Genomic DNA, 13,656 nt, shown 5'->3' on the forward strand with positions numbered 1-13,656 from the left:
GGAACATACGTGTTCAGATATACCTCCGAGGAACATTTGTTATAATCAAGTCAGAGACTGTTAAAGCAAGGATGAAACAAAGAATAATAGCCTGAGGCGCACGTAATAAACAGGAAATCCAAAGCAAATAGGAGACGGATAAACCAAAGCATATTCCTGTTATGTTTTTTTCCCCTCTCTTCTAATTCTGCACAAAACAAATTGGCTGCATATTTTGTTCACACCTTGTGTAACCTGGGGATAGCAAGCGCAATTCTCTCTCGTCATACCTGTGACAACACCCTGCAAAGTGCTCCCAGTGCCCTAATCTGCAAGGTAGAGACCTGCTGCTGCTGCACGTAGATGTTGTTTTCTTTGTCCTTAGATGCTTGTCCCTGTGGTTTTTACGTTTACACGCCCACCAGAATCACACAAGGTAAAAGAGAATATGTGAGTGTCTCGCAAGCTACCAATTTTTATTTTATTTATTTATTTATTTATTTATTTTCTCAGAAACATGTTAGTGTTCAGCGGAAAGCAATAAAGGCATACTGATGGTGTTTGATTTAGAAATGGCAGTCAGACCATGATTTTAGCATCAACAGATGGCCAGTAGATTGGTTTAAATGAGTAACACCACTGCCTGCTTTAGAGTTGGCTCAAGTAGTAGAGTAGTGTACTACCGTCTTATCATATCTCCTTGTGTGAATGATGATGTCACCCGTGATAGATGCTACTCAAGTGGGATCAGACCTACTCAGTGATGCCTGTAGAGACCAGCTCTGGGAGATCCCTGTCTGGCTGCATTATTCAACAATGCTTCCTTACGTCTCCCAGGGAAAAGGGACTGTTGAATATTTGAGAGATAGAATTTGATTTTTTATTTAAGTGTATAGATGTGGACCGGAGAAGGGGTGGCGGTGGCGGCGGCGGTGGCGGCGGTTGTGGTGGTGGTGTTGGTGGTGGTGGTGGGGGGGATAGAGATAGTGCCAGTCGGTGCAGCCTGGATGGTCACCAAGGCAACTTGCCGAGTTTCTCTAACTGATCTACGGGACTTCTTGGCCGTCTCACTGGGGACGTTTTGGAGAAGTGGGCTTCTTCGAGCGCCTTTTGACTGCGACTACGAGTTGACGGATCATTGATCATTTTAGTCTTGCATTTACGGCCGCCAGTTAGTCATAGTAATAATTTTCATTAAACCTTCTCGCACCTGGATATCTGTCTTCTTTAACTTCTCTCATCACCCTGTGCAGGACATTTCTAGAGCTCAAACTGTAGCTCACATTAGCCTATGGTGCTATTAGGACTCCCCTAAAATGTAACAAAAAAAAAATAAAAATAAGTAAAAGGTTGTAAGTCTTCTCTGGACTCCTGGGCTGTTTTGCGAAATTGAATGTATCAATATTTCAGTCGCAACATAAGAAAGGAAATCTGCTCATTGATAACGTACCAGACATTGTGCCAGACAGTGATAGCCTATTTTTCAAAGCGGCGGCGTCAAAAAACAAACATGGCTGCAGAACCACTGCTCAGATCCTGACGAGCCAAGCGGAGTATTGATCCATCTGGCTCCGAAGACACTGTCATGTCACCTTTGCATTTAAGTGTTATCTTGTCAGCTTCAAATGATCTAGCTGTCAGATCCGGAGAAAGGCGGCCTGTGTGATGTTGCTTTGTCTCTAATGTCCAGCTGTTTGCGACAGCAGTCTGTATCAGCAGAAATATTTTAATCAAGTGTTGAGACTGTTTAGTATATGTCAAGATGCCTTTTCTGCTGGTGATATAAGATATATATACATATACAGCATCTTATATCATCAATAAATGGGTATTTGTAGAATGCTATTAAACTCTGTGTTATGTATGACAGTTGATTAAAGTCCACAGTTTCAGTCAGTTGTCATCTCATTCCTGGGTGTCACCCACTCCCTCGGATAATTAAAAAGACACCTTACAATGGACGTTATCAGAAGCTCAGTAGCAGCTCAAACTATGTGCAAATTGCTTCAAAATTGATTCCTCCTTTTACAGCAGATGTAACTGATAGTTAAAGGGTGGGAATCCGGCTTTGTGGTGAAACTCTTTCACCCAAGGTGTGGTAACAGGGTGAAAATTTGAAAGCAAATTCACTCCCTGCTAATGTAGCCTACATGGCCCCTAATGATGATAACACACCCACTGTATTGCAGCCGCCGCACTAATCTTCATGTTTTCACTCACATCCGCTGCAAACGCTTTTTAGTCGTTGATTTTTTTTTTTCTCCCTTCTTCTTCTTTTGCTCACACACGAATCATTGTACTGTGTCCAAATGTCTAATTTTGTCCCAGTGTTTGCTGCTTTAGTATCCCGGTCATTTAAAAGAGTGGATCAGTTCTTTTAAAGGCTCTTGGAGATGCTGCAGGCCTGGGGAGCGTGTTCGGCTGCTATAAAGGCAACGGTAGGACACCAGCCAGTAGTTCACACTTGTTGGAGCATATAGTGAGGCTGTGAAGATGGATCCTTTCTTTTTTATACGGTACTGTCTGTATTTCTCATCTTTCTCATCAGTGTGAAATAGTGACGCCGTGTGATATATTCTTCTCTGCCATGTCTGAAACATACTGTAACACTTGTGCGGCTGTATGGATTAAATATTCATACGGCAAAAAAAGGGGTAAAAAAGAAGATAGATTACTACATTTATTTTCTTTATGCCAATGGAAAAGTTTGTCAAGAAAATAACTTCCACATGTTTGTTTGTGACAGCCTAGATGTGAGCGGTGGAGATATAAATCATGTCACATTTATTTTTCCTCTCAACTTGGAACATGGTTCTCCTCCCCGTAGAATTCAGAACTGATCATTAACCTTTCCTTTAGTTCCTCCCCTTGCCTGGTCACATTTCCTCTCTATTTGGTTCCTGGCCCCATATGCCACTTTCCTATTTCCTGCCTGCAGACAGCAGGGAGTAGCTCTATTATCACCTTCCTAGAGCTGTCTTTGAATGTGAGAGGCAATTCCATTTCACTCAGCCATGGGGAGGAGGAGGAGAAGAAGGAGGAGGAGGAGGAGGAGGAAAAAAGACACACCATAGAGCACACAGAAATTGGTCTAGGGTTACTTCTTATAGTCGAATGTAAGATTATTTTTCCGTTCGTATTGCCCAGATTCAAGGATCGTTCAACGTTCCGCGGTGAAGGTTTTTGCAGAATAGTTCCAAATCTGAGCTAAAAGGTTAAGTGCCGTGTATCATGTTTGGATGTTGTGTGACCACTTTATCGTCAAACTCCATTTAGAAGTCATCTTTTGAAATATTAACAATCCTAAAGCAGCTAGATTACACTACTGTGAAGCTGTGCTAAACATATCGAAGATGTCTCTAATGCTTCCGCTCTCAAGTGTGTTCTCTCCCATTTTGCGACTTTTTTACTCGAAGCCTGGGTTATTTTTGGGCTTCCCTAAGTCTTATTCCAGCTTTTATCAGCGTCTAGTTCTTTGGACTGGTAGAGCTCTTGACAATATTGCTCCTGGATAAATTAAACATGAGTTACGTAGAGTGATAATCTGTGGGCCTCTCTTTTCACACTGCATTCCCAATGAGCTGTGTGTTGGCCTGGTGTTGTTGCCTGTGATTTTAATGAAGATTATTCTTGTAACACGACAGTCGCCTGTTTGCTCCTATTCTCCCCCAAATATTTTCTCTTCAAATGGAGAATTTTGTTTTTCTTTCAAGGGATCTGTGCAGCATTCGTGTTTAATTTTAAAAGTACTTCTGTTGCAGGTCTATCACCAGTTCGTCACACGTGTAATTAATGATATTTTAGGTACCAGATCTCGGATGTTGATTAATCAGATAACAGGTTTTCTGAGTTGTTGTTTTCAGATTAAATATTCATCATCATGTCAACCTAGTTATCGATTAAACAATACACAGCTGTGACTGGGTAATTAGTACTTATTTTCAGCTTGTCTAAGCACCGCGAGGCTCGCATCAAAAATGGCAAAAGCTTAAGTTACTGGATTGGAGCCTTCTGTTTTCTATTGTTCATCTTTAGGCTGATAGTGCTCGGGGAAAAACCTCAGAGGATTCTCAAAGGAGTAAGTGCACACTTCATGGCATGGCTACTCCTAAAATGGAACTGATGTTTTATAAATAATTTCAAAGTTACAAACATCAGCCTCACAATCACAGCGATTCAATGATATTCAATTGGCATAAGTCACTTTCATTTCCGCGTGCTTTTCATCAGAAATGGCTTAAAAAGTAGAGTTAGTCTGAATTTTTAATGCCATGGGCTTACTGGGGACAGTGGCCATGTTCTTCACTTGCAGACGTCTGACAGTGCATGGCAGCAGAAATAACAAAATGGTCACAAACCCCAACTGCACTCCCCGGGTCACACAGGCTCTTTAATTTTTAAAGAGACTAGCATCAAACCAAACAGTTGATAACGGGTCAGTAGCAGGTGATAAAAGAAGTTTTCGTAGGGACATTAGCCCTGACACTAACTTTGTGATTCCTGATATTATATCCTCAACATTTGTTTAGCCACATAATACACATCAGAGAGCATGAAGTGGTTACTCTTAGGGATTGCACCCAGAGGATTACAAGTGTTACTTTGCTACAGGATTGGTAGGAGGCAAAATTCACACATTTATAATTACGCTTGAATTTTATATACCATCATCTGTATTCATGTTATTGTAGTTTTTTTTTAATGGGAGGGGCAATGTGTATAGCTCATGGTTCATTCTCCCATAGAATTATTATTTCCATAGGAGTGTGTTAATTACCATACTGTCTCTGTCCTGTGATGTAGAAACTACTAACAGGAATAGAACGGAAAGATAAAAATAACTTGTGCTTTACTCTGGTGTGGGAATATCAAATTAATGATCTTTATACACAGGACTGTAGTTGCATCAAACTGCATATTAAATAATAATAATTAAAAAAAAAAACATGCACTGAATTTGAGATTTGAATGGTATGCAGTGAGATCACAAAAGAATAGCTGTGAATAAATGCACTGTGAAACAAATGGCATCAAAGTACTGAAAATTAATTCAGATAATACAGTTAACAAAAACACGTTTTGTGTTATTTAGCCATTTATATTTTTTGGAAACTATAATAAAAGCAAAATTTAAGGGCTAAACAGTGTAACTTTGTTCACATGATAATAAAAAAAAAACAGAGAAATAAAGTGTTGGCTTTTAATAAGATAGATTGTTTTTCTCCAGATAAAGAAGCACATGTATAAATATTTGTTTTGCAAAGTCTCTCGGCTCAGGTATGATATTAGCACAGGAGTCACGTCACTTGTATTTCCACCAAACATCAAGATCACCTGTCCTGGGGTTAATTTGCTGTGAGCTTTGTGGTAAAAGAATCACGGTCTGGGTCTGGTCTGGCTGCGTGGCCCTTAAAAGACATCAATAATGAGCAGGTGTAGGAGTGCACTTCTGTGTGGATGTGTGTCTTGGTGTGTCCAGGGAGGATGCCTAATAAGGGTTTAAAAGCCACAACTGTCCACTCCGCCCCTTAGCAGGCCTCCAGCTGTCTTTTCTGTCAGAAAGCACCCTGATTCCCTCTGACAGAGCAGATCACTGAGGGCAGGAAACCACAGGGGGCAATAGTTATGTTAGCATTTACACAAAGCACCACAACACTTGGTCAGATTAGTCGTGCTAGGTAATTAAAGACTTAAGGTAAACAGAGGTTTTGTCTTTTTTTTTTATGATTATTATTATTTTTCATCAGATCAAACAGCAAAGAAGAAGAGCAGAAATACTTCACTTTGATTCACTGATGGAAATTGCAATGTGACGTCTGGCAAACAACATATAAATAACTTAAAGGCCATCTTAAATGCATTCCCATGAAATTTTTAGTGCCACTGTAATATAAGCCACTACCTGTCATGAATCCCAAATAACCTTGGCTCTATCCTCTTAGTTCAGCCCAGTGTGCCTCATTCCTTATTACTGGCCTGACAAGGAAATGTTTACCCATCCGACAAGAGACAAGCCATTTCATAGTCGGAAAAAAGCAATTTCACCTGACTAGAGTAGCACACTATGTCCCCATATCCTTGATGGCTATAATTTTGTTGTCATTTTGTGTGCTGTGATCATATCATTGAAGTGACAGTGCTGGGCATTAGGTAAAGTCCCTAAGCTGGTGCTCACTTTCAGGCTTTTTCTCTCCTTGTCATTCACATTGATTAGATTAGACCCAGGTGGCAAGCAGATTTCTTTGGCACAACAATAAAAAATGGTGATAAGGCATGTGAAGGGAAGAAAGAAAAAAAAAAAAGCACATTGTTTTATGCTCAAATGAACACCCGCTACCCAGAAGTGGTTTTATGAAAAATTGTATATTTTTATATTTTCACAGATTATTGAAGGATGTTTCTAATGGTCCAGGGTAAGATTTTATAATATGTATGCACTACATGGTAGCTGAATTTAAAAACAATAATCACTTTGGAGTAGAAATAGTAGAAATATTGCTCATGGGGACCCAGTGCATTAAGCTCAGCTGGCCAATGGTGGGTGAGGGGGGGGTTTGTACAGGGCTGGTGGCAGAGATCCTAACCTGCACTGTGCTATACCCCCAAGGGACGAGTCTGGCCACGGGCATAACAAATCAGCCCCCCCTCCTCTTTGGTTATGTCCACTAGCTAAGCTGAGCCAATAGAAAGAGAGGACTCTGTTAAATAGGCATCAGAGCACCTGGGGAAACAAACTGAGTTGCTGCACGGGTGTTCAACAATTGGTTGGCTGTTCAGGGGAGGGTTTAAAAAAACAAAACAAAAAAACAACAAGCTCATTTTGCTTATTTAAGATCAGTGATGGAAGTGAACCATAATCCTGTAATGAGGAGAGCAGAGAGTGGCCTCTTTTGCTTGGGCACAGACAAGCCTGTGCTTGCATGTTTCACAGGAATAGATTGCTGGACCCTATAGCCCTACTGTAATGACCCTTCTTGTTAGCTTCAGAGATTCATGGCTGTTCATTAGAGCGACAAACTTGTGGAAATAGGCTTCAATCGGTGTTCTCTTAACCTTCTCTGGTTCAGATTGTGTAATGCACACTTGCTTGGTTAATGACACTGCAGTATAACTCAACCAAAAGTTATTCAGTGAAGTGGAAATGGCCGGTTTTTGAGGCCACAGTCAATGATTTCTAGCATTTTGTCTTATTTTGTGCACACAAGAAGGACATGTTTTAATATAATCCAATCAAACACATCTCCATAAAGAAAGTAGCTTTAAAAAAAAAAAAAGAAGTGTGTTGACACAAGCTTCACGTCTCTGACACAATGTTCAGGTGTACCGCATGAGATGGAAATTTATAAATGAAGACTTGTGAAAACACCTTTTTACAATCTGATTTATGGACACTCCCCTTCAAAAGCAGTTCATGTGGTTAACTTGGGATTCATTTTAATACCTCATTTCACCTTCGTCATCAACATTGTTCTGTCAAATTGTCATTATGCTAGTGAGGACTTCATTTAAGAAGAGGTTTAATTAAATGATGGAACGATTTGATTTGATTTTACATCATATTCTCTATTTTTAACCTTATGTAATTCAACCAACAATAAACTTGGCTCTGTGTTTATAACTGTCAGTTATCTCAGACATCAAATTTGATCTTTATTTGAATATAATTTTGCTAGAGATGCTTTCTTAGACAGATCCTAATGAGTTTTAATGAGCATCCAACTTCTTCTTAAAAAAAAAAGAAATCCAAAGATTTTACTCAGCTATATTCACATAAACTTAATGTCCCAAACATATTTGTAAGATTTTTCCTTTCACTTCATGTGAGATGCATTTTCCACAGCAGCCCTGTTGTCAGTCCGCAGGCTCATAACTTCCAGGCATAAAATATTTACCAGCACTGGGACTCATAAACACATCTTCAGTGGGACGCCATGATTTCACGCTATATCACAAACATTTTAAGGCATCAGATGCACTGCCTGTCATGGACTGTCATTTTTGGCGTGTTAATAATATATCTTGGTTTCTTCGGCAGACATACTTTGGCACTCATAGCACATAAATAGGTAAATAACGCGGATAAATAGGTAAATAACGTAGCTGGGAGGAGAGAATAATATGATTTTTGTGTGTGTTTTGTTCATATATTTGAAAAGAAACACCCCAAATCCATATGTTTCATCAAATATAAGCCCCATGTCAAACTACAAACAAATCACTTTGCTCACAGCGCTCCACAGATTGTCCTAATTAAGAGCTGTCTAATTAAATTACAGCCTTGAGTTAACCAATGGCAATACTTGTTTCATTAGCAAAGCAGGAAGAGTGATGGAAAGAAAATCCTTCCTGATTGCAGGATGGTGTCAATTGGCTAATTTGCTGCCTTCGGTACCTTCAAGTCATAGCAAAGGCGTTTTCATAGTGTTAGATTAGGAAAGGCGTGTGCAAAAGCTTGTGATATAGGTTGAGCTAATAGTGGTTTCCTATTGAGCTATGCAGGTCGAGAATTGCATCTCGCCCGCGAGTGATCTCTCCAAGAAATTTATGAATGTGGGCAGTGGCTTTTCGAGCTCCGATGGATCAGAGCTTTCGTTGCAGGACCATCCTATTATATGTGCAAGTGACAACCTGGAGAGAAGTTCACCTCTGAAAAAAAACTCTAGGGAGATGACGAATCAGTTAGAGGCAGACAATTTTCCCGACTCCAAGGACGCATCAGGGGACGTCCAGAGGGGCAAACTCTCTCCTGATCTTCACGGAGTCTCTGACATCCGTCATAATTTCGATGGATCTGCAGGAGAAAGGTGCATCTTTTCTCCATCTACCCAGCCACAGTCAGTCTCAGCAGCTCCCAGTGCCATGTTCCCTTACCCGAGCCAGCATGGACCAGCGCATCCGGCTTTCTCTATTGGAAGTCCCAGCCGTTATATGGCTCATCACCCGGTCATAACTAATGGAGCTTATAACAGCCTTCTGACCAACACTTCTCCGCAAGGCTACCCGGCAGCGGGCTACCCTTACGCGCAACAGTATGGACACACTTACCAAGGAGGGGCTTTTTACCAGTTCTCTACGGCGCAAGCAGGACTGGTTCCGGGGAAAGCGCAGGTGTATTTGTGCAACAGGGCCCTGTGGCTGAAGTTTCACAGGCATCAAACGGAGATGATCATCACAAAGCAAGGACGGTAAGTGCGCGTCTTACGCGTCTGTCGTACAACCTGCAGAATGAATCAGTTTTTCCGGCGACATCAGTGTGAGGCTTTTGTTTCCAAAGTTTAAAATTAACATCGAATCATTGTTTCCTCAAATTAAAAAGAATAACGGACCAAGGAAATATCATGAGGAAAAAAATCGTGGAATTTAATCTGATTTTTGCCTTTTTCTTTTCTTTTCTTTTTCTTTTTTTTTTTTTTTGAATTGTTATGAGTTTTCTAAATCTGTGCTCCTTTTATTTTCCACAGACGAATGTTCCCTTTTTTAAGCTTCAACATTTCTGGCCTTGACCCAACTGCCCACTACAATATATTTGTGGATGTAATACTTGCTGACCCAAATCACTGGCGATTTCAAGGAGGCAAGTGGGTGCCATGTGGAAAAGCAGACACAAATGTAATAGGTATAATAACTGATTTATTCCTACATTTATTGCGCAAATAACCTATTTAATTACACAGTGTAGTTTGTCTATTTTGATGAATTTTGACGTTTTTTATGTGATTAAAAAAACTATTTTAAAAAACTGGATGAAGTCATTTATATTAAATAATAAACCACGTGTTGTGTGTTTAATTTATCTGTATTATTGCGTATTTTTTCAGGAAATAGGGTTTATATGCATCCGGACTCACCAAATACCGGTGCGCACTGGATGCGTCAAGAAATATCATTTGGAAAGCTAAAGCTCACAAACAACAAAGGTGCCTCCAACAACACGGGACAGGTAATGCAACATTATATCCAGTTCTTTATTATTATTTCAAATTCTAATTATAGTGCAGGTCCAGTTGGAAACAATTTTTCCTTTCCTTTTCTTTCTTTGTATATTATTTTTCATCTTTTATCTGTCTTACTGTCTGTTATCAACTAAAGGGCAACGACAACAGCAGTGCAGTTTTATTACAGTAACTATAAAATAATGATAATATCGAACTAAAGGAGCCTGTCTGTCTGCTTTAATCAAAGTTTGAAGCTGAGTTTCTGACGCGCGTCTTTAATTGAATCTCCAGATGGTGGTCCTCCAGTCTCTCCACAAGTACCAGCCCAGGCTCCATGTGGTGGAAGTAAACGAGGATGGGACAGAGGACACCAGCCAACCAGGAAGAGTCCAGACTTTCACCTTCACAGAAACGCAATTCATCGCCGTCACAGCTTACCAGAATACCGATGTAAGAGCACTTCACATCCGACACAACTCTGCAACACGAGTCCACCCAAACAAGTCTCTTATTCATTTCGAACAAATCCATCATCACTGATAAAACAGAGCATTGTTTATTGTATTTATTTGTTTTGAAACGGATGCGGATTTTAACAGGATTGAGAGTGGGATTTACTTCATCCTGCTGGCACAAAAAAAAAAAAAACGACACAATACTAAAAACAGAAAAGCTATTTTTGAGATTGACGCTGCAGCGCGCTCATCTCCAAACACACGCCGCCTTCGTTGGTTTTCTAATCAATGCATTCTTTTTTTCCCCACAGATTACGCAACTGAAAATCGATCACAACCCGTTTGCTAAAGGATTTCGGGACAACTATGACACGTAAGATTTCATTTCTATTTCTATTTTTTACATTTTTGGAATACATGTAGCCATTTGGTCATTTGAATCCATTAAAAAAAATCTTGATAATCAAGTTAAAAGCTTCAATGCACCTTTATAATCCTGCTGATGTTTTTCTTGTTTGATGTTTACTAAATTGCTTCCAAAATGAAAAGAGGCCTCGTGTGATTCCCCAAATTAATCGAACATGGGCCTAAAGAAGAGAAAAAAATGTGTTTTTGTGCTTTTGAACTGACTGAAACTGAAACAATGAATATTTAATTTAATCATGTGAATATGAGATAATAAAAAGATTAAAATCAGAATATTAATTCAAATTGATGACAATATTCCTCATGTGTCGGCCTGTCTTGTGCACACTGACCAGCAATTTTAATACTGATGCGTAAAATTCAGATGTGAACCAAGTGGACAAAGCGAAACTTTTTCCACATTGCAGCTCCGCGTGTGTCGACGCGTGTTCCTTCTTCGTATGAACAATTCACTTGCGTAAAGATCAATTTTATGTCATAAATATTGAACCTTCAATTATCTCAAGAAAAATGCTCTTCTAATGAGATGTGACAATCTGCTAAATGCTAGAAATTGATATTGACCTGGATTTCTTTGATTTTTTTTTTTTTTTTTTTTTTTTGAAGACCAGACCAGAGCGCACAGTTTACTGACTGAATTGTTTCTCTGTTTTTCTCTCCATCTTTTCAGTGTCTACACAGGCTGCGACATCGACCGCCTAACTCCATCACCGGGTGACTCTCCGCGTTCACAGATCGTGCCGGGTGCGAGATATGCCATGCCTAGCTCTTTCCTGCAGGACCAATTTGTCAGCACTTATGCCAAATCTCGCTTTCACCCTGGCATGGGGACTGGTCCTGGCACGGAGCGCAGCGTCCCACTCGGCAACAGCTTGCTATCCCCGCAGCAAACCGAGGAGCCCACTGTTGCCACCCCCCCGCAGCGATGGTTTGTCACCCCTGCCAACAACCGACTGGACTTTGCTGCCTCGGCATACGACGCCGCTGATTTCGCCGGTAACGCGGCCACCTTGCTGTCCTACGCAGCGGCCGGAGTGAAGGCTCTTCCCCTGCCGACTGCAGGCTGCTCCAACCGGCCTCTTGGCTATTACGCAGACCCGTCAGGCTGGGGAGGACGCACGCCGCCGCAGTACTGTGGTGTAAATAGCAAATCCAGCTCGGTCTTTTCCTGCTGGCCCACTAACTCTATCGGTGGCAGAGCTAGTACCAACTACCTGGCCGAGGAGGTAGACTCCATCCCGACAGAGAGGTCACCGATCGGCGGCACGGAGGAGACCAAACCCAAAGACATGACATCAGAGTCGAACTGGATAGAGACGCCGTCCTCCATTAAGTCCATTGATTCAAGCGATTCTGGTATCTTTGAACAGGCCAAAAGGAGAAGGATCTCACCTTCTGCCACGCCGGTTTCAGAGACAGTGTCCCCGTTAAAATCTGAGCTGCTGACACCGAGAGAGTGTGAGAAAAACTGCACAAAGGACATTGGTTATTACAGTTTCTATCCTCACAGTTAAAATCTATCTATCTATCTATCTATCTATCTATCTATCTATCTATCTGTTAACCAATAAAAAAAAAGATGATAAGGACTGTCACCTCCACAGTTAATGGCCAAAAAATGTAAATTCTTCCACTACTCTATCATGGGTCATGGGTTGGGGCGCCTTCATTCCACACTGTTAAGTAAAAAACAAAACAAAACAAAACAAAAAAACACTGTAATTATGAATATAATGTACATAATATCGGTGATAGTGATTGGATGTACACAAATAGATTAAATTCATAAGTAGTGTTTAAAAAAAAAAAACCCTCTTCTGTTAAGTAGCCTGAACTGTGAGTAAAGAAAGATATTGAGATTCTGTACATGAAATGTTCTTGTGTAGCATATACTGGCATAATAATCCCTGTCAGTGAAAAAAAATGAATTAATAATATATGTATTTTGTACTTTATCAAAGCTGTAGGCTACCAAAAGTTTATGACGTTACTGATCACTGCTACATCCATGATACCTGTGGTTATATACAGTTATACATGTTGGTAATGTAGACTTAGAGTCTTTTTATTTTGATTTATTTATGATTTATTCATTTATTTCAGCCGCTTATTTTTCATAGCCTGTATGTTCTGCTGTCGTGGAAAATCTCTGTATCTGCTGTATTGTGGTTGAAACGTAATAAATGATGTTATCATGACGAGCATTCATTTATTTGGCTGATTTTCCGGGGAACGCACCACCACGTGGAGCGTGTTTGAAGTAATTCAAAGCGGTTATATTTAAATAAAAATGAATTTAAAAAAATTAAGAATATCAATTAGATGATGCCCAAGAGAGTTGATTTCATACGTGCTCTCGTGTGTGTACTGATTGGTCCAGATTATGGAGGAAAAAAAATTAAAGGTCCGTTTAATGAGACCTCCACGTGACAAAAATGGACCAATAAAAAGTTCAATTAAAGAAGGCACAAAAATACTGAGTGCTTAATAATGGAAAATACTGTGAATGGAGCCTGACTGTTATATGTCAATGGGGGACTTTTATATCAGTCACAATTCAAAGTGCTCATTAATAATTAGAAAACGTGAATGGAGCCAAATCTGGAACTTTTATATACCTGAGTGAATGAATCCAGAATTAGATATTACAAATCAACAATGAGTATTGTTGCAAAAGCATTTGGTTGACTTTGTTTGCCAATTTAAAAGAATGAAAACTTTTTTGTTTTGTGTGTGTGTGTGTGTGTGTCATAATTACACCGATAAAAGGAGGAGAAAAAAAACTGTGAAGTTGACAAGTTTTCTGTTCGGCAGCCAAAGGAAGTGACACATCAAAATAAAGTCTTTGCTTGTGTGAAAAT

General features: G+C 40.0%; 1 protein-coding gene across 1 annotated transcript; it reads left to right on the forward strand.

The window, feature by feature from the left end:
* Nucleotides 1-7,731: 7,731 nt before the first annotated feature.
* Nucleotides 7,732-12,999, forward strand: tbr1b (T-box brain transcription factor 1b). The gene is made up of 6 exons (XM_010732216.3): nucleotides 7,732-9,164; nucleotides 9,441-9,595; nucleotides 9,798-9,919; nucleotides 10,206-10,364; nucleotides 10,681-10,742; nucleotides 11,466-12,999. Exons 1-6 carry the CDS (start codon nucleotides 8,473-8,475, stop codon nucleotides 12,307-12,309), a joined length of 2,034 nt encoding a protein of 677 aa, XP_010730518.2. The 5' UTR covers nucleotides 7,732-8,472; the 3' UTR covers nucleotides 12,310-12,999.
* Nucleotides 13,000-13,656: the final 657 nt, after the last annotated feature.

The sequence above is a fragment of the Larimichthys crocea genome, chromosome XVIII (genome assembly GCF_000972845.2).
Source record: "Larimichthys crocea isolate SSNF chromosome XVIII, L_crocea_2.0, whole genome shotgun sequence".
NCBI lineage: Eukaryota > Metazoa > Chordata > Actinopteri > Sciaenidae > Larimichthys > Larimichthys crocea.

What these genes read in the sequence shown, in the direction of transcription:
- tbr1b (XM_010732216.3), top strand. Translation starts at nt 8,473, where the DNA reads ATGCAGGTCGAGAATTGCATCTCGCCCGCGAGTGATCTCTCCAAGAAA. An exon ending in CCTCCAACAACACGGGACAG is followed by an intron (nt 9,920 to 10,205) that starts GTAATGCAACAT and finishes TTGAATCTCCAG; the next exon opens with ATGGTGGTCCTCCAGTCTCT. An exon ending in TTTCGGGACAACTATGACAC is followed by an intron (nt 10,743 to 11,465) that starts GTAAGATTTCAT and finishes CCATCTTTTCAG; the next exon opens with TGTCTACACAGGCTGCGACA.